Here is a 20,590-nt window from a genome sequence, read left to right on the forward strand (position 1 = left end):
CCTGACACAGCAGGCCCCATGTTAGGTGCTGGGGACAAGGGAGGCCAGCAGTCACTGCCTGGCTGTAGGACTGCTGCTTTGCCCAACTGTTCAAACTGTTCTCAGCCTCCTGTGGCTGCCAGAGACTGCACTGAGCAGAAAGCCTGCAATACACCAAGAAGGCACTGACCTGAAGTCTCAGAGAAGAACACTGCAGAGCCTGCTCGGGAGGAACCACGAAGGTATGCATCCCAGGAGCAGGAGACCTGCCTGAGGCCTGGCCTGCCCAGCCCTGCAGGCACCCGAGGTAGGGGACAGGAGGACTGGCCCCGCGGAGCCCGCTGTGGGACCAACTGCTGCTTCTGACTGCTGCTCAACAAGCCAGTCGCTCCCCCAGCATCCCTCCAGTCTCCGTCACTGTCCTTGTCATTGGGTGGAGAGGTTTCATTGCAGCGCAGGTTTCAGAAGTTTCAGTCCTTGCGTGGTTGCAGTGCGCTTGAAGGGTCCTGCGGAGGAGAGGGGCTGAGAGCATGGGGAACCTTAAGCAGTGAGAGAAGGGAGGAGCCGGGGAGGGAGGGGCTACGGGCCACGCCCCCAGTGGACGGTCCTTCCCACCGACCCTGCCTCCTCACAGCTAGTCAGCTGTGGACCCACATTCACCTGCTTTCCAAGGCCTCTTCTGAGCTCAGGGTGCTATGAGGTCAGGGAGACCCCCTTCTGGGAAGGAGACACACCGGTCACTCAGCTCCGGATGCAGAAGAACCCAGCTATGTCCTGCTGGTAACCGCTGGGTGTTGACACTCTGTTGTGGTCGGGTTGTGCAGAGAACATTCAGAATCAAGACACAGAATTTATGATGTGACTTTATGATGGTCACCCAGAGTTAAACACAAGAAAGTGCAGGAAATCTATCCACAACACCAAAGACCCAGAACATTCAGCCAAGGACTGGATCCTACAACCGTGTCCTGCATGAGTCCAGATGAAGGCCTGAACCCACGACAATGCTTCCCTCGAGTCCAACTGGAGGTCTAGAGCCCACGACAAGGATTCACCCCAGTCTCTTTTACAGATCTGCACTGGGAAGGCCCAAAGATCAGCAATGGAAGCTAGAAAGTCTATGCCAGCAGGGTGAAGGAGCTGTGCCAGCGCGTTGAGAATTCTATCCTGGCGCCAAGAAGTGATCCTCAAAATAAGGACCAGGGCTGCCCTGAAAAGCACTACAGCCATCCTTAGCAACACGGAGCTTCTGAGCCCCTCTGATGATAAGAACAGTCAAGTACGTGCAAGGAAGCCAGTGTGACAGGCTTCTTCTGGAGAGTAAATGGCACACGTCTTCTCCTCTGGAGCCAGGAATCGATGCTCAGGGTAAGGCCCAGTGCTCCCCCACAGTGAACCACAGCCACTCTCACCATCAAGGTCCCCAGCTCCTTCGATCACAATGGTCAAACTCACACTGGGGAAGCCAGCATGACGAGCTCCTCCAGGAGAACCAATGGCTCAAACAGCAACACTTAGGAAAACCCACAATGTCTTCCTCTCCTTCTCCATGTCTCCCCTTATGCTGCCAACTTTCCTCAGCTGGGCCATCTACACTCAGCACCTTGCTGATTTAATCCAGCTGGTGTTAAACTGACCACCAGTTTTTAATCCATAACAGGCTCCTGCCGGAGTACAAATGTCCCTGTCCTCCTCTCTTCCTGTTGTCTTCCCTTGGCCCTCAGACTTCGGAGCTCCAGTGCTCTGTGGTGTGCATGCGGGAACCACAGACCCCACCATCCGAGGCTCCTGGCCAGACCGCTGGACCATGTGGCCGTGTGCCTCCCACACCCACTGACGCCTCATCAATGCCCAAAACCCCCTCATGGGGACGAAGAGTTGTATTGGTCTGCCTGGAACCCAGGGCGGGGCTGACCCGGAGCTCCCTAGAGTGGCAGGCCCCTTGTCCAGGTGGCCCTGTGTCCAGTATGGCATGCTGCCCTTTGTGGGCCTTAAACATGTCTTTGTTGCCATTTAATAAACAATAATTGTTACATTCCAATTATTTCTTGCCTTTTTGAAAGCCATGTCAGAAGTGAGCACAACAGCACCTGCCTAAAACCCCAGCTGTGTGGGGTGCTATGGCAGGAGGGGCCCTTGAGCCCAGGAGTTTGGTTGGGGCCAGCCTGGGCAACATAGCTCAACCTTGTCTAAACAGAAATAATAAAATCCACCTCACATTCATCTTCTCCTTGGATTATCTCAAAAGGAAAGATAGAAGGAAGTCCAAAAATTCAAGTCAAACAAACAGTCCCGTGCTGTCCAGATCGGGCTGGGACATAAGGCCAAAGGGTGTCACTGACACAGAGGCCCCGGCATTTCCTTCCTGGACTGTGATACTGAGAAGGCTGCAGGAGGAGGGGACCAGGTCAGCGGTTCTAAGGGGTGGACGTGGGCAGGGCAACAGTCGGGTCCAGGTAGGAATGAGTTCAGAGGGATGCGCAGACCGTATGAGGTCGGCGCGGTTTATTGTAGGAGCGAAGGCAGAGCGACCTTTGGGTGCGGGGTCCCCCTGGGGTCTGGGAACTGGGGTAATTGTGATGCTGCCAGTGTTTTGCTTAGCAGTTGCTTAGAGACTGTGTGACATTAGTGTTCCCTCAGGCAGGAGCAGGGGAAGGGAGGGGGCTCCAATCATGGGCTGGGCAGGTGGGTGGGGCTTCCGTAGCTGGGCCTTGAGACAGGTTGGAACCTGGATGTTTGGGCACGGGGACCACGGGATGCCAGGTGGAGAGATGCTGAGTTAGGGAAACTGAGGCTTTGGAAATTCGAGCTCATCCAGGATGTGGGGTGTGGGGTCACAGAGGGACCCCACAGACAGGAAGGCACAGACAGGAAGGGTAGCTGAGGCTGCCTGGGTGGATGGGGCCCAAACTCATGTGCAGGTGGCTGGGAGGCGCTGCATGTACTTCCAGGGACAAGGACCGCATCGCTGGCTGGGTGCGGCGGCGCAGGGGCCTGAAATCCCAACACCCTGGGAGGCTGAGGCAGGAGGACCGGGAGTTTGAGCTCAGCTGGGGTATTTTCACTCAGCCAGTTGCGGTTTCAAAATTTAAAAGAATAAGAAGCCTTGGGGATGTAGCTCATGGTGGTGACCCAAGGGTGGCTGCCCATGGTCTGAGGTCCCTTGTCTAAGGAGGACGGAAAAGGGCAGGAGCGGCAACTCCTATGATATGGGCAATGAGGCCGGCAGACATGACTGGGTGCCTGGGGAACAAGAGGCCGAGCGAAGGCCCAGCAGAGCACCCAGGGTGATGAGCCCAGGGTGGTGTCCCCGCAGTAGAGGCAGCTGCAGTCGTGGGAGCTGAGGTGACAGAGGTGACCCAGGTGGTGGAGGCCCTGGCTGGGCGGGACAGGACGGGCTGCACACGCTCTGATGTGGAAAACATAGGAGCCCCTGCTGGCCCTGTGCCCACTCAGGCAAGATCAGGCGGGAAATGAGCTTGCTGTTGACTTCCTAGCAGAGCCCTGCGGGCTTTCCACATCGCACAATAGTCACACACACGTGCACATACACACTGCATTGCGCTTTCTCCTCACTCTAGCCTGGTTTCCCTCCCACGGGGGGGAGGGGGTGCGGGGCGGCTGTAGCCCAACCCCCTCTCCTGCAGCTCCCCTGACCGTTGCTCTTGGCTGGAGGGCCTGGAGGACATCCAGGCATTCCAGAGGTCGAAGGTCCCAAAGGACAGAGCTGGGGAGCCAGGAGCAGAGGCAGAGGGACTCTGCCTGGGAGCAACTTCTGCCAGCCCCTGGTTCCTCAGCCTGTGGCGGAGCCCTGGGTGGGAGGGGGAGAAGGCCTCCACTGAGGACTCTTTTGAAGCCTGTTTAAAAAAAATCATGTAAATGTATTTCTTTTTTTTCCCCTCAGTTTATTATGGATTAAAAGTAAATGTATTTCTTTTGGGACATTTTTCTTTTTCTCCTTAAGAAACTGGGGCTCACTATGTTGTCCAAACTGACCTTGAACCCCTGGGCTCAAAGGATCCTCCTGACTCAGCCTCTTGGGAGCTGGGATTACAGGCTTGTGCCACCACGCCCAGCAGACCCCAGTTTTGCATGCTGCCTTGCTCACCTCTGCTACTGTGGGCCGAGTGTCGCCGGCAGTGGGAAGGGGCTGCCTGTTGGCTGAGAGCTCAGGCGCTAGGAGGGAGAAGAATCCACCACCTGCCTGCCCGGCAGGAACCAGTGATGTGGAAACCAGACTTTCTGGCCCAAGGACACTTTCTGCTTCCCGGGAACTAGGGAAGGGGTTGGGTTCCCATGGAGGCCTGGAGCTCTGCTGGCTTTTGGTGGAGGAAGGGACACCTGATCCAGCGTGTGGCCACGGCCTTCAGGGCCTTTCCTGTGGACACGATGGGCCTTCAGGGCCTTTCCTGTGGACACGATGTCCCCCTGCCTGACACCAGGCTCCTGCCACCTGGTCAACAGATGCACAGGTCAAGGTCCTCGAGCTGAACTTTCTCACTGTGCCAGTGATAACTCAGCCATTTTCCCGGCTGACAATCATTAACCTTCCCGTCTGTTTTTCTGGCAGATGAAGGGTCACTCACAGCGTGGATGACAGTGCTGGGTTTCTTCTTCTTTCATTGCTCAGCTGGAGGAATACAGCACCTAAACACCGCAAAGAACAAAAAAAGTTTTTTGGAGACTGGGTTTTGTTATGCAGCTCAGGTTGGCCTCAAACTCACAGCGATCCTCCCGCCTCAGCCTCCTGAATGCTGGGATTACAGGTGTGCACTACCACGCCCAGCAGAAAAAACTAAATAAATCAGGCTGTACATCTTTTTATCTAATTTTGTTTTATTTGTTTTTAAATTTTGATTTGATGTGGCCACTCTTTCAGTAGACGATGATCACCTTTCTCACGGGGAGCTGGGACACGAGATGGGCATCACATGCCCTCAGTGTTCCCCCTTCCCCAGCTGCTGGGGCTGCAGCCTGGAGGACCATCTGCTGCTCATACAAAGCTGGGCTTGAAGCCGGATTTGGGTCCCGAGCTCCTGTAGAGACAGACTCCTTCCTAGTGGTGCTAACGGTAAAAGTGAAGCTAGCAACTCCCTGCACAGAATCCAGAGCACCTGCAGGGACAGAGGAAGCCAGGTTTTCTTTGGGTAGTAAGTGCAACTTTTGGCTGGGTGTGGTGATGCCTACCTGTACTTCCTCACTCAGGAGGCTGAGGCAGGAGGACTGCTGTGAGTTCAAGGCCAGCCTGGGCTCTGAAGCCAGCCTGCAAACAAAAACAGTGTTTTAAATTAAATCTTTGGATGCTGGAATGGTGCCGCTGGCTCTGTCCCCTCCTTGCTTTCCACTGCAACAGAGTTGGGTCACTTTGTCCTGGCAGGAGAAGCCAGCCTGGTGCTGGCCATTGTCAGGCTTTCTCGTCCTGGGCCAGGCTGTACTTTCTGTCTCTGCCCCTTCATGTTTCCCCTAGACCTCCGGATTTCTGTTTTTGGCGAAAATGCCTGGGAAGTGCTTTGCAAGGGTCCCAACCTCGAGGAGCCCTAATTTCCCACTACTCCCTGGCTTCATGAGCATCTCCCTGGGGTGCTAAGAAGGAGGAGCTCGGTGATCTATGACCGAGATTCAGTTCTTCCCCTTCACCTCCCGGAGTCCCTGGACTGCTGAAATCCCAAGGGCAACCAGAGTTTACCCCATTGGAGGGAGACTGGAGGCCCCGTTGGGGAAAGGGTGGGGCCTCCTGCCTGGAAATAGTTCTTTTGTTTTGTGTTCTGCATGGGGAGGGAACCGGGCTTCACACAGGACAGGACAGAGCTTTAGCACTATGTCACACGCCAGCCCACCATAGCTCCACAAATGGGTAGGTTCTTAGCAGAGCAGAATTGCAGGAACTCATGTGTTTCCTCCTCTGGAGCCGGGCTCAGTGGCACGTGTCTGCAATCTCAGCACTCCGAAAGCTGAGGCAGGAGGGTTGCTGTGAGTTCAAGGCCATCCTGGGCCACATAGGGAGCCCTTGTTTCCAAAAAAAAAAAAAAAAAAAAAAAAAAAGAAAAGAAAAGCTTCATATGTTTTCATCTGCAGTCTGCATCACCTGAAGCCTTTAAAGTCAAGTTTTCTCTCTGGTCAGTGCTCCATGGCCTCAGGGTGCCCCTCCTTCTGCACATGATAAAAATCTGCTGCAGGAAGAGAGAAGGACTGAAGGGTCAGAAGATGGAGGCCCTGCATATGTCACTGAGTAACCACAGAGGTTCTGAGCAACGGGGTCCCAGAGTTGCCCACTCAGCAGAGGCTCCTCCTGCCTCTGCCTCTCAGGATGGATCTTTAGCCCAAGAAGACACCTGGGTGATGCAGGCCCCCAGGGCTTTCAGATTTCTCCTGGGCTCCCCAAGTCCTCCCACTCTACTGAGCACAGGACTGACCCTGCGCTGGCCTTCAGGGACCCCAAAGGGTGACCTTGGATGTAGTGTGACAGCACCTGTCTGCCCCGTTCACCCTGAGTTTCCCTCCAACCATGAACATTCTGGGTCCAGGCATCGCCACCGTGGTTGCTCAATGCTGTCTGGCAGACTTCCTGGTGGAGGAGGCAGTTGCCTCTCCTGGTGAGGCCACCAACTTAGTCAGTGTACACCAAGGTGTACACCACCTGTGTCACCACGGTGTACAGCACACAAGTCCATGCCCCAAGCACCGATTTCTCCACCGGTGACCCCCACCTCCCCGGCCAGCCAGCTGGCACAGAAGGATATGTGGCCTGGTAGAGACTGAGCTTGAGGACAACTGGGGTCTGTGGGCTGCAGTGGTGGGGACCTGGGTGGGGGTGAGGGCCTGGTCACAGTTCCTGGATGAGGTTGAAGTCATTTCCAGCAGAAGACGACATCCGTCTTTGCTACCTGAGCTCTGGGTTTCTTTTGGCTGTCCCCAGTCCACCCCTTACTGGCCACTACAGGCTTCCTGATGGGACAGTCAGGCCCGATCCTTGAAAATGTGTGACCTGGTCACCCACACACTCCCCTGCTCCCTTTTGGGTCCTCTGGGAGTTCTGGGCTCTCTCGGGCTGCTTCTGTAAAGGAACCCACAAGTGCGTGCACCGTGCTGAAGCCCATCGTCCTGAGAGGCCCCAGGACTCCTCACTTTTTCTCCAGAGTCCCCAGTTACCAATTTGCTGGTGTCCTTCGGTGTGAAGGCACGTTACTAACTCCACTGCTTACCATATGCACACAGAACGCCTAACGTGAAGGCTATGAGCGAGTTCATCACATTCATGTGTTCACTGAGGTCACAAATTCCATGTCCTGTGAGACACGGAGCAATCAGTGGGAAGAGGGTTGATCCCCCAAACTGGACAGAAGTCACTCCAGCTCCCAGAGAAGGGAGGCAGGCCCAGAAAAGGACAGGGCCCGGGACAGTCACCATGCATTCTAAGAGGAGTGAAACCCCAGTGGCGGCCCGGCCACAGCTTTCCTTGGCCCCAGGTAGCAGGGCTGCAGACTGAGACCAGGAGCCTGACCTGGGGTGGAACTCAACTCTGCCCTGTGGCCCGGGCTGCTGCAGGAACCAGAAGGGCAGCCCCTTGCCCCCTAAGCAGCATGCCCAGGTTAATGATTGGCCCTGCCAGGGCCCGACCAGGCTGTTTTCGTGTGTGGCTGTTTTGCCATTTTACGTAAATCACCTGAACACGTCTGCATCAGCCTCCTGATGGTGTACCTTTGATCAATAGAATTTAGACAAAAGTGGTTTTCAGGTCCAAAGATCAGGGCTGGGCTGGCCTGTGGACCAGCTGCAGGGCATATAAAACATGGGGCAAGGCGCAGGCTGATAGCAGAGCGCTTGCCTCACGGCCTGCAGGCCCTACAGCCCCGGCCTTTTCCGAGGAGCCTAGTGCGAGGATGGCGCTGGGGATGGATGCGCTGCACGACTTTGGCATCCAGTCTACGCACTACCTGCAGGTGAACTACAGAGACTCCCAGGACTGGTTCATCCTGGTGTCTGTGCTCGCCGACCTCAGGAACGCCTTCTACGTGCTCTTCCCCATCTGGTTCCACCTGCAGGAGGCCGTGGGCATCAGGCTGCTGTGGGTCGCTGTCATTGGAGACTGGCTCAACTTGGTCTTCAAGTGGTGAGTGGCTGCAGCAGGGATGGGGAGGAAGAAGCCAGGTTGGGGAGCGGGGTGTCCATAGCCCATCCCTGGCTGCCAGGGAGCCCTGCGCTGCTCCCCCTTGGGGGCCATGATAGAGACAGCATTGTCCACAGGGTGGCCGGTTTCACTGGAGAGCTGCAGCGGGGAGGTTGGTCACAGCCCTGTGCTGTTTCAGGCTTTACGCAAAAAATCACTCAGATGACCTGGAAAGAGAGTCAGGGTTGGGGTGCAGCTTGCCCAGCGTGATGAGGCCCTGGGTTCCATCCCCAGGACTGTGAAGGGAAAGAAAAGAGAGAACTGAGACCACGAAGGTAGATGACATATGGGGTGGCCGGGAACCCCGTTGCACTGGTAGGGACATGGGCTCTGTGCCCTCGCCTGCCCTTCTGCGGGAACCTTGCAGGGCCCTGCAGCTCTCTGAGCTCCTGCTTTGCAGTCTGTGGGCCCTGGTTACCTCCAGCACCTGGGTGATCACCATGAATGCATGTTAGACACGTGTCATGCTGGGTCATTCGCGGTTCCTATGGTATCTCAAGAGAGACCAAGGCCCCAGACTGACTGGGCTGGTGATGCCCCAGCCTCGGCACTTGGGCCACCCTGCCTGGCTTCATTAGCTACGGCCAGAGGGAACTGTCAGGACAAAAGCAGGTTTATTTTTTCTTATTTATGTTTGTGATACGGGGAATCCGGCCCTGTGCTGGCACACACTGAGCAACACCTCTGCCTCAAGCTCTGCCTCTGCCCTGGGAGAGTCCGAGGGCGATTTCAAGCCTGAGACTGGTGGTCATGCTTTTAATCTCAGCCTCTCAGGAGGCTGAGGCAGGAAGACCAAAACTTAGGCCAGCTTCGGCCATTCAGACTTTGTCTCAAGAAAGCAGAAACACAAACTCCCAGTTCTGATAGTGTCAGGCCGTACACACAATAAAAGTCCTCTAGGGTAAGGGAAAAGTGTGATCAGGCAAAGCTTAAGACTCTTGAAACCTTGGTTTAAAAGTTGTCAAAGTTTATCTTCCCCTACTCAGTGGCATGATCTAAAAAATAGGAAGACACAGGGTCGGCAGTCTCATGGAAGAGCCATGGATGATTCGGGGTGCGCAGAGATGGGGCTGGCGGCTGTCTCTGTGCTGACCATCAGCACCACCAGGCCTTTCAATGCCTGTCTTCACTGTGACGACTGGACCCAGCACTCTCGAGGCAGAAGGGGCATCTGAGAAGTTCAGCTTCAAGACAGAGGGGGCAGGAGGCTGCTGGCACATGTGCCACCCCAAAGGGACGATTCTGAAGGGGACAGAGGCCAGGCCTCCTGCGAGGTGCCCACGGGGCTGCCCATGTCCTCAGATGTCACAGGGAACACCCGATCCCCTGAGGCCTGGAGAAGACCGAGTCCGCTGTTATAAGCAGGCCCCCATGGGGAAATGCTTTTCTTGACGCATCTTTCCCAGACAAATTCTTCTGGGGGTTAAAAAAAATCACTTAGCTGCTACCGATATGAAATAGTCTATCTTGGTTTTTATTTTACTTGTTTATTTATTTATTCGTATTGAGAAATGGGATCTCGAGCCCGACTTGGTGGCACAGGGCAGTAACTTCAGCTACCTGGGAGGCTCAGGAGAACAAGTCTCCAAATGAGAAATACGGCACTGAGTGTGCAGCTCAGTGGTGGAGCAGGCACCCAGCACGTGTGAGCCCATGTTCAATTCCAGCACCCACCCCCATAAAATCGAGAAAAAGAGAAAAAGACGGGGTTTGCTGCGTTGCCCAGGATACCCCTAAACTCCTGAGCTCATGCAATCCTCCTGCCTCAGCCTCCTGAGTAGCTGGAACTCCAGGATGCACCACCATGCTTGACTCCTGATTTATTTAGGTTCAAATAGATAAAACACTTGACTTTCAAAAGTTACCTAAAGGCCATGTCATAAAAGTCTTCCCAAGCCCCTCCCCGGCCACCCAGTCCCTTGCCTGGAGCGGGTATGGGGTCCTCAAGCCCCCTTCTCCTCCCAGAAGTGCGGGCTCTGGGCAGATGTGTCTGCAGGACTGCTCCAGACAGACTCCTCTGCTCCTCCCAGGATTCTCTTTGGGCAGCGCCCGTACTGGTGGGTCCGGGACACGGATTACTACAGCAACACCTCTGCGCCGCTGATCAAGCAGTTCTCTGTCACCTGTGAGACGGGACCAGGTGAGTCCCAGCCCGAGGAGACAGCAGCAAGGGGCATGTGACACGCAAGAGGCATAATAAGTGACAGTGGAGGAGGAGGTGATGACGCTTATGCTAATATGAAGAAAGGGCAGTGGAGGTATCCACGGTGGCTCGGCCCACAGGGAGACTGGGTGGCCAGTGGAGATGTCCAGGGTGGCTTGGCTGACAGGGAGATGGGGCAGCCTTCATCATCGCCCTGTGGCCCCAGCACCTGGCCTTTATGGCCCGGTGCAGACCGGTTACTGGGTACAGGCTACCGGGAGGAAGAGGTGGCCTTGCTCAAGGTGGCCACCAGGCCTGGCAGTGCCCAGGGAAGCCAAGGGCCGTCTGCACCACAGCCTCAGCCCGGGGGTTCCGAGGAATGCAGGGCCCTGCATGGCTGTGGCAGAAGGATCAGCCACAGGAAGTGACTGTGGGGTTGAATGGGGTGGCCTGCGGGGACCCACTGCTAAGGAGGGATCTGCGCCAACACATGAAGGAACCAGGGACTTGGTTGAGGGACTCAGGGAAGAGCTATCTGGTCAGAGAGCACAGCAATGCCAAGGCCCTGGAGCGGGGTCCACCAGGCAAGCTTAAAGCAGAGCGAGGCAGCAGTGTGGCCAGAACAGGGAGCAAAGGGCAGGAGGAAAAAAGAAAGTCAGTGCCAGGCAGGGCCGCGCAAGAGTCACATCCAGCGTGCAATGTCCTGTGCAATCTCCAGGCTGGGCGTGACTGCAGCAGCCAGTGTCTTCTCAGGCCTGCTCCCTTCTGTGCCCCCAGAGCTTTGAGCAATGCTTGGCCCATAGTAGGAAAAGATATTTGTTAAACAAGTAAGCTAGGTATAAATGAATGGAAGTAGGGCAGGCAAATGGATGGGTAAATGGATGAATGAATGGGAGGATGGACAGTTGGATGGATGGATAGGAAGGTAGATTAATGGATGGTTGGATGGATGGGAGGGTGGATGGATGGATGGGAAGATGGGAGGGTGGATGGATGGATGGGAGGTTGATAGAATGCATGGGAGGACAGTGGTTGGGATAACAAATGGGGAGATAGATGGATAGATGAGAGAATAGATGGAGAAAAGGGAAGATGGATGATGGGCAGATGGGAGGATGGAAGGAGGGAGGATGGGAGGATAGTGGATGGATGAATGGGAGCATGGATGGATGGGAAGTTGCATGGATAGGAGATTGCACGAATGGAGGATGGATGGGAGGTTGATGGATGAATGAATGGTAGATGAACGGGTGAGTAGGAGGATGGATGAAGGGTAGATGAATGGATGGGAGGATGGACAGAAGGATGGATGGATGGGAAGTGGATAGATGGATGGGAGGATGGTGGATGGATAGATGGGAGAATGGATGGATGGGAGGTTGCATGGAGGATAGAGGGACGGATGGATGGATAGGAGGGTAGGTGGATGAGAGGGTGGATGTATGAGTGGGAGGATGGAAGGATGGGAGGTTGGATGCATGGGAGGTTGAATGGATGGGAGGTTGACTGGATAGAGAATGCATGGGAGGATGGATTAATAAATAGGAGCATGGTGGATGGGAGGATATTGGATGGATGAATGGGTGGGAGGATACATGGATGGGAGGAATCATGGATGAAGGATGGAAGGATGTGAGGATAGATGGGAGGATGGTGGATGGATAGATGAGTGGGAAGATAGATGAACAGATGGGAGGATGCATCATTGGGAAGATGAATGGATGGGTGGGGTGGGAAGATGGGAAGATGGTAGATGGATGGGAGGATGCATCCATGGAGGATGGATGGATGGGAAGATGGTACTGATGGGAGGATGGATAGAAGGATGAAAGGATGGGTAAGTGATGCCTTTGGTGGTCCCTCAGATGGAGAAATTCTCGTGTTCAGTCCATTCATCTTTCCTGCCCTTCAGGGAGCCCTTCTGGCCATGCTATGGGCACGGCAGGTGTATACTATGTAATGGTCACATCGATCCTCTCTATCTTTCGGGGGAAGAAAAAGCCAACATACAGATTTCGGTAAGAGCCCCCTGGGGTGGGGGTGGTGGCAGGAGGTGGCCCGGCTGACACTATGTGCTCTTTTCCACTTTGCTGGCCCCTTCCTGTGCTTGGGAGCTGGGGCACTTCTGCTGAGGGTGAACACTGAAGTCACAGAATGTCAGGGCTGGACGGGACCCGCTCGAGTGACCTTTGTCTTTCAGACAAGAGAATGGGGCCTGACACGGGGGGTGGGGGCTTCCAGGGCTCAGGGGCCAGCTCTGCCCTCTTGGCCTCTTCCTCTGCAGGTGCCTGAATGTCACTCTGTGGCTGGCATTCTGGGTCGTGCAGCTGAGCGTGTGTCTGTCCCGGATCTACCTTGCGGCGCACTTCCCGCACCAGGTTGTCGCTGGAGTCCTGTCAGGTACCTGACTCTCTCCTCCCTCTGAATCAGGATGAAACCCCTGCATTCCAGCCACGCTCTACACATCCTCCACACTGGTAGACTATAGGAGTTTCAAAATCAAGGGTGGAGAGGCTGAGGCAGGAGGATGGCAACTTGAAGCCCAACCTGGGCAACTCAGGGACTTAGGGAGACTCAAACAACAACAAAAAAAGGGAGGAGCTCAGTGGTCAGGCCTTGAGTTCAGTCTCCAGTATGCAGCCAGAAAAGAGAGAGACAGAGACAGAGTGAAGTTTGAATTACTCTCTAGAGCATCACTCAGTCCTATGCAATTAAATATGCTCCATAAAAGCAGTGCATTAGCATAGCCCAACCAAATTAGCTTGAACACGCCAGGATTTTCACAGGCTTTATTTCTTACTGATCTTCCACGGGAAGTGGGCCCTAACTGCATTTTCAGGGAACTACCAAATTTAAATGCACTCACATCATGTCTCAGGAAAGTTCTTAATATATTCTTCTGCTGGGTGTGGTGGCACACACCTGCAATCCCAGCACTTGGGAGGTTGAGGCAGGAGGATTCTTTTGAGTTTGAGACCAGCCTGGGCTACAAAGTAAGTTCAAGGCCAGTCAGAACTGAGATCCAAAACAAAACAAAACAAAACAAAACAAAACAAAACGCCAAAAACTGAGATCCTGTCTCAAAAAAAAAAATATATATATATATAATCTGCAGATGCCTAGTATCTGCAGATGCCCTGCTGTAGGCTCAAAGTTTTGCATACCTGCATTCCCTGAGATCTGATTAATAAAGGGGCTAAAAGATTTTAAGGTAAGCATAGAGCAGAATTTCTCAACTTTGTGCAAGCTTCCTGAGTATCAGATTTTAAGGAATTTTGTCCCTGGAGTTCCCAGAGCAGAACATAGCAGCCACCCCAGAAGGGCACAGAGAACAAGGGAGAAGGCGGCTTCCTGGTAACCATGGAAGTGACTTCCAGGTTGCACTGGGGGGCAGGAAGGCAACAGGAAGCTTAGGTGCAGTGGGAGGCTGGAGCCTGTGACGGTCACCATCGCTCCCGTCCACCAGCCTTGAGATCTCGGGTCTTCCCCAAGCCTCACACCGCTATCCCGCCCCACGCCCAGGCATTGCTGTTGCAGAAACTTCCTACCACGTTCGGGGCATTTACAATGCCAGCCTCAGGAAGTACATCCTGGTCACCGGCTTCCTGTTTGGCTTCGCTGTGGGCTTCTACCTGCTGCTCAGGGTGCTGGGCGTGGACCTCCTGTGGACGCTGGAGAAAGCCAGGCGGTGGTGTGAGCGACCTGAGTGGGTACATATCGACACCACGCCCTTCGCCAGCCTCCTCAAGAACCTGGGGACCCTGCTGGGCCTGGGGCTGGCCCTGCACTCGGGCATGTACCGCCAGAGCTGTGGTAGCCGGCTCCATGGACTCCCCTTCCGCCTGGGCTGCATCGGGGCCTCGCTCGTGCTCCTGCACCTCTTGGACACCTGGAAGCCTCCAGCCCAGGTCGAGCTAGTCTTCTACATCCTGTCCTTCTGCAAGAGCGCCGCGGTGCCCTTGGCATCTGTCAGCCTCATCCCTTACTGCCTGGCCCAGCTCCTAGGCCGGCCGCATGGGAAGGTGCTGTGAGGTGCACGGGGGCTGCGCATCCAAGCCAGTGACTTGCAAAGACCAGAGGACCAGGGCCTCCTGCTGGGCCTTTTGGGTCAGAGGTATGAGGCCGGCTGCTGAGAGCCTCTGCCGCTCCATGGTCCCCATCATGATGCGCGATGGTTTTAAGAAGCCGATGAGCCCGGCGTTGGAAGCCTGGTCTGTCAGAAGCTGTGACTTTCTTGATGTCCTGAGAATTTTTCTTATTCTCCTGTCCAGGGGACACAGCCAGACCTCTGGGTGGAGCTCATGAGCCCAGGACAGAGTTCACAGCCGAGATTCCCTGCTGTGTAGTCCTCACCTCCAAAGGAGAAAGGCGAGGTAGATATGCTAGGGAAAGGAGGTTAGGCCAAAGAGGGACTTTTGTATCTGGCACATAGTTTTTAGATGCCAAGCAGGGTCTAAATGGTTTCAATGACATTTGAAGCCTTAGCTGTGGTGCTCTCAATAATGCTAGACCAGCTGGGTGTGGTGGCACATCCCTGCACTTGAGAGGCTGAGGCAGAAGGATTGCAAGTTTGAATTGAACCTAGGCAACTTAATAACCTAAGAGAGACCTTGTCTCAAAATAAAAAAAAATAACTAGGAGAGGGCTAGGGGTGTAGCTCAGTATGAAGGGCCTGGATTCAATCCCTGTTGCTATGCATTAAAGAACAAAATTCTGCCTCCGGTATTTTTCTACTCTCCTTGCGTGGCCATCGTGTCGATTTCCCAATGGTTGCAGTGCCTAAGATACTGGGTCAGGTCTGCACATTCGGGCATGTGTGGGCACTGACTTCTCTTGTGTCTCCTGAATCTTCCTTTCTGTTAGTCCAGCCCTGCCGTTCCCAGAATCATCCTGTCCCTGCATCTGCCCCGCTAGAGCCTGGTGGGTGATTCTTTGGTGGTGCTTTGTTGGCTTTGGTTAAGCTGTGGGCCCCTGGCAGGTGGCCAGGGCTCCTCTGAGGAAGGTCACTCCAGTGTCACTCTCGACCCCTGCAGGGTGCACACAACTCCTTTCTCTACCCCAAGCCACCCTGGCCACCACTGCAGACGAACAGCCATTCCTCATGCCAGTTTACAGAATATACCTCGACACCAAAGGTGCCACAGCCTGTCACCTAAGAGTCTGTGTTTGTGACAATGCTGAATGTCATGCACTGTCATTCACCCAACTGAGCTGCACTTCATACCCTGGGAGAAAAGCTCATGTGCTGTCTTCTATTAAAGCATTTTATTTAAAGATAAAGTCTTGAGTATTACTGTGCTTTACACAAAATGTGATTGGAAGGTTCCACTGTATTTTTGTTTGGTTTTTTTTTTTTTGGTACCGGAAATTGAACTCATAACCTTGTGCTTGCTGGGCAGGTATGCTGCTGTTATATCCCTCGTCCCAGGTTCAACTCCTGAGCCAGCTAAATTTCTAGATCTTTCTCTGTTTCCTTACATAACTTGGCTCCTCAGCGCCTTCCTTTTTCCTGGGGGATGGGAAGGGGGCTCAGTCCTGGTTACCCAGGGTTCCCACAGAAGTGCTGAGCACATTGGCAGGGGACAGCACAGGTACAGCGCTGGTGTCACGTGTGGACCGGTCAGCTTGCCATCCTGTGGGAGGTGGTTGGGGGAGGCCAGGGTGGTGGCAGAGAATGAACAGGGCTGCAATCTGCCAGCTGGTGAGAGGTGGCAGCCGAGGGCCCTTCCTGGAGCTGACCTGGGGCAGATCACCTCGTCATAAGGTGCTTTTCTCTTTTCATTTTTGGAGACAGGGTCTTGCTAAGCAGTTCAGGCTGCCCTTGAACTCACTTTGAAACCCAGGCTGGCCTCAAACATGAAGTATGCGATCCTCCTGCCTCAGCCTCCCTGAATGCTGGGATGAGAGGTGCGTATAGCTGTCTGGCTGGTGTTGAGACCCTTTTCATTCTGTAGACCTCGAGAGCCTCGAATCCTCTTCTTGTTGCCAATTAGTTGCCACTTGCAGTTCCTGGACATCACAGGGTGGTGGGCTGGAGGGGGGCTCCCGTGGCCCAGCGATCACCACAGTCACGGTGAGGAGAGGAAACACCTGCTCTGACAGCCATGGACAGAGGCAGGGAGGCTGCAGTGTCAGCTGAGACTGGACCAGAGGTCACCTCCACTCCCTAAGGCTCAGACTGCAACGGGCAGATGCGAGGGCATCCCTCCTGGCAGAGACCCGGCACAGAGCAAGCCAAGCCCTAGAGTCCAGTGAGCTGGGGCAAGCGAGGCCTGGGGTCACAGGTCAAGGAAGTTCGTGTAGGTTTTCTGCAGAGCAGGTGCCTTCCTCCCGGGTGCAGGGTTCCCCACCAAAGGCCTTGACTGTGGCCAGCCCCCCAGGTCAGCTGCCAGGGCTACTAATCTACCTCGGAACTCCGGAAAAGGGGGTCCTTCCACTAGATTCTGGCTCCCTGGCAGTCGGGATGAAGTGCCTCTGACAAAGGACATGATCTCCATCTGTCTGAACTCATCCCTGGAGCTAGGTCTGGCCCCATCCTTCAAGTTCCATTTGTTCCCAGGGACCAAATTCAGGTTCCTTGCAAGAGGATTCTTGAGCCAGGTATGGTGGCACATTCTTGTGAGCCCAGTACTTGGGAGGCTGAGGCAGGAGAGTTGCTGCTAGTTTGAGGTCAGTCTGGGCTACATAGTGAATTCAAGACCTGGACTATATAGTGAGACCCTGTCTCAAAAAATGAAACTGAACAACAAATAAACAAAAAGAGGCCTCTGGCAGTTTGCAAGGCTAAGGACATGCGATGACAGATAAAGGGTGCCAAATGCTGACTGTACTCCAGCATTAAAGGAAGATAAAACAGGGCTGGGGATTTAGTGCAGCGGCACAAGCACCCGCTTTGCAAGGACACTGTTGTGAGTTCCATCCCAGGTACAAAAGAAACCCAAACAAACTATAAGCACTTGGTTCTCTCAAAGTCTGCAAGGCAGCTCCGATCATCTGTCCCTGTATTACTCCTGAGCAGGCGCCAAGGTGAGCCCCCTAACCGGGGATGCGAGGCTGGTTTAAGAACCATTGTTGTGTCATGTCTCTTTTCTGTCTTCTCAGCTTGTAGGCGTTGTCTTCACAGTAGCTCAGCCCAATCCCAACTTTCTTTTCCTTTTCTCTACTGTTTGGTTTGGCTTGGCTTTGTTTTGTTGAGACTGAGTCTCACTAGGCTACCCTGGCTGGCCTTGAACTTGCAGAGGTCCTCCTGCCTCACTCTCCTGAGCGGTGGGATGACAGGTGTGCGTCAGCACTCCCAGGATTCTTGCCTGGGTCATGTCTTCAAGCTGCTAAGCTCATCCTTGGTGGACTGTAATGTGACTGCCACGGCTCTGTCTCTCCAAGATGCCCCGCACTGCAGCCTCCAATGGGCTCCACAGTGCAGGTGGCTGGTGTCCCAGGTCACAGTGGCCTTGGAAAGAGCTGGTCCAACAGCGGCCTCCCCTGAGCTGCTCGTGGCTCTGGGTGTTTTGCAGAACCTGGTGGCCACAGCTGTGGATGTCGTTACTGACAGGATGTGGTGTGGCTGGTGGCTAGAAGCCCAGAGCCGGGTGGGAGGGACGGGTAAACTCCCCCTCAGTGACCCGCTGTTCGGAAACCAAGGGCAACACAAAGTGTGGCTAAGACAAAGCTCCAGACCTGGTGCTCAGCACCTGGGTTCTGCTTTTCTTGGTGCCCAGGAGATGAAATAGCTATATTCTTTTCCTGCTGGAAATTAAACCCAGGACCTCGCACACACTAGCAAAGAGCTCCCTCGCTGAGCTACACCCCAGCCTGAGACATGTGTCTCTGATGTCACATTACTACCAGACTCAACATCTACCACTAGCCAGGTGTAGGGTGATACATGTCATCCCAGCACTCTGGGAGGCTGGGATGACAAATTCAAACCCAGCCTGTGTAACTGTGATTTAGCAAGATACTGTCTTAAAATTTAATGTGAAAAAGGACTGAAATGTAGCTCAGTGAGAAGGCCCTGGGTTTAATCCCCAGAACAAAAACAAAACAAAACTCATTATTGTTGGTATAATTTTCTGTTAGGCACTAATGAAAACCCACAACTTAATTGTTATGAGAAAAAGAAAGAAAGAAGGAAAGAAAGAAAGAAAATTTCAGGCTAGATAGCCTTCTGATGTTTTAAAGTAGTAAGTCACAAGAGAAGTGGATTTAAATGCTATGCAAATTTTAAATAATCATCCTTCACTCTAGTGAACACATCCCTGCTTCCTAGTTGTTAAATATTAACTCATATTCACTAACCGTAATGTTTAAATCTTCCAACAAGTATTTATCTATTTCTCCCGTGTTTATTTCTTTATTTCCTGGCAGCATCTGGGATCGAACCCAGGGCCTCTGCATTGAGGTACATGTCCAACTCTTCTTTATTCTGAGACAGGGTCTAAGTCACTAAGCTGCCCAAGGTAGGTGCAAACTTGTCATCCTCCTGCCTCAGCCTTCCAGAGTGCCAGAATGACAGGGATGGGCCACCAGGCCTGGCTCTGTTTTTGTTTGTTTTCTCCGGAATAGAGATGGAACCTGGGGCCCTGCCTGTGGTAGGCAAGCGCTGTGTCAAGAGCTATGTCCCCAGCCTACTTAAGTTGCTGGATCTGACTGTCTCTAGCTTCCTACTGTCAAGCAAGCATTTGTGCCACTGAGCGGTACCCCCTCTTCCTCGGCTTCCTACTGGGAACCACTGTGTCAACTGTTTTTCTTTTTTTAAAAGAAGTGCCTCTCTGCTGGGAGCCTGAGACCAGAACCACAAGGAAAGAGCCTGTATTAGCTTTTTGGAAAAGTTTGTTTGGCACCTCTGATTTATTTTTGCCTTCTGAAATCAAATTTGCTTCTATTTTGTCACTTAAAAAAACAAGTCCTTGCCCCTTGGCTGGCTGTCACCAGCCCTTGGCCTGGGCCGGCACTGATCCCCCAGAGCATGGAGGTCTGGCTTCTTGGAGGCTCCTCTACCAGCCTGCCCCGAGCTCCTGGATTCTGTAGCGAATGCATCTCCTTTATTTTCTTTTTTTTCTTGCAGTGCTGGGGAGCAAGGCCTCGCATAGGCGGGCTGAGCTGAACACTGTGCTGTACCCCCAGCCCCAGGGCGGAGTTCAGACATGGGTGCCCTCTTGGCTGGCTTGGGCGGTAATGATGTTGAGGTTTTTGTTACGAGACTGCACACATCTACGTGTGTGTTGTGGATGTCAGCTGGGCTGGGGCAGCCGTAGGTCGCAGACTGAGACCTTGCAGCAAGAGCTGGAGACTCGGCGGACACCAGCTCCGCACTTCCTTTTCCCTTCTTCACACCTGTCTCAGAACGTTTCACAGAACACACGTTTTACACAGCTCTGGCTTTTCCTTTTGGAAAGATGGCTTAAAATAATCGAGTCTCCCAGAGCCTAACCCTAACCCTAACCCTTCCTTGGTGCAGCTCAGGCCGGCCCTTTCCCTTATTCGGCCTTTGGATTACTCCCAGTTCTCTGCTCTTATAAACAGCACATGGAAATCGTTGCATAAATTATATTTTTTTCCTTCTGAGTTATGATTTCCTTGGGGCAGAGTCCCACATTGGGATCACTGAGTCAAAGGTTCCAAAAGTTTCATAGCTCTTGGTTTGCTGCGCAGCCAGAGCACCCCCTAGGCAGCCCTGAGGCATCCTAGCAGCTCAAGCAGTATCTCATCAGCTGAGGATTTAGCTCAGAGGCATAAGTGCCTGCCTTGCAAGTGTGATCTCCAGTACCAAAAAAACCCAAAAACCAAAACCAAAACCAAAAACCCTACCTTCTCCTCCTGTCCTCTTCAGTAGGGGAAAGAGTTGCAAAAGTTTAAAACAAAACACAAGATGGCAATACACTCTTTCTGTAGCCGGGAGGGGCTCTCGCTGGTGGAGTCATGAGTAACTTGTCCCAGGCAGCTGTAGGCCTGCAGTCACCAGCAGAGGGAGCGAGGTCAGCAGCCTTTGTTTGAGAGCCAGCGGCACAGCCAGGAAAACGTAGCAAGAGCCCAGCTGCAAAGGAAAAGAAATAGCCAGGTATGAGATGCATGCCTGTCATCCCAACACTCGGGAGGCTAAGACAAGAGACTGTTGTGAGTTCCAGGCCAGCCTGGGCTGCTGTCTTGGTTACTTTTTACTTGTCGCTGAGACAAAATACCTGATGCCCAAGTTGGGAAAGGAAAGGTTTATTTTTTACAGTTTTTGGAGGTTTCAGTCCACACTCAGTTGGCTCCAAGGCAGGTAGGCATGGCTGGGCCGCTGTTCATGGCAGCTGCAA

At 53.6% G+C, this 20,590-nt stretch overlaps 2 protein-coding genes and 1 long non-coding RNA gene across 5 annotated transcripts in view; 2 read left to right on the plus strand and 1 right to left on the minus strand.

The window, feature by feature from the left end:
* LOC100720137 (primary amine oxidase, lung isozyme-like) overlaps window positions 1–2,014 on the plus strand; it is a 19,142-nt gene extending 17,128 nt beyond the window's left edge. The window contains 2 exon segments of the mRNA XM_013149686.3: window positions 106–1,347; window positions 1,640–2,014. The gene's annotated coding sequence lies outside the window, so the exon portion shown is untranslated.
* Window positions 1–20,590, minus strand: part of LOC106027082 (uncharacterized) — a 21,484-nt gene extending 894 nt beyond the window's left edge. The window contains exons 1-5 of one of the 3 annotated variants that reach the window (XR_010048361.1): window positions 20,100–20,589; window positions 5,167–5,242; window positions 4,566–4,626; window positions 640–781; window positions 170–501 (exon numbers count right to left, since the gene is read on the minus strand). This is a non-coding gene — a long non-coding RNA (uncharacterized LOC106027082). Of the gene's footprint in view, window positions 1–169; window positions 502–639; window positions 5,094–5,166; window positions 5,243–20,099 lie in introns of all 3 variants that reach the window. The other 2 variants (XR_010048359.1, XR_010048360.1) reach the window with 2 other exon arrangements.
* On the plus strand, window positions 7,709–15,569 carry G6pc1 (glucose-6-phosphatase catalytic subunit 1). Its single transcript, XM_003467130.4, has 5 exons — window positions 7,709–8,089; window positions 10,177–10,286; window positions 12,202–12,307; window positions 12,574–12,689; window positions 13,812–15,569. The coding sequence occupies exons 1-5, from the start codon at window positions 7,860–7,862 to the stop codon at window positions 14,318–14,320; spliced, it is 1,071 nt and encodes a 356-aa protein (XP_003467178.1). The 5' UTR covers window positions 7,709–7,859; the 3' UTR covers window positions 14,321–15,569.

This window comes from Cavia porcellus, unplaced genomic scaffold (genome assembly GCF_034190915.1).
Source record: "Cavia porcellus strain 051 isolate PalLab524CR breed Dunkin Hartley unplaced genomic scaffold, mCavPor4.1 scaffold_6, whole genome shotgun sequence".
Classification (NCBI taxonomy): domain Eukaryota; kingdom Metazoa; phylum Chordata; class Mammalia; order Rodentia; family Caviidae; genus Cavia; species Cavia porcellus.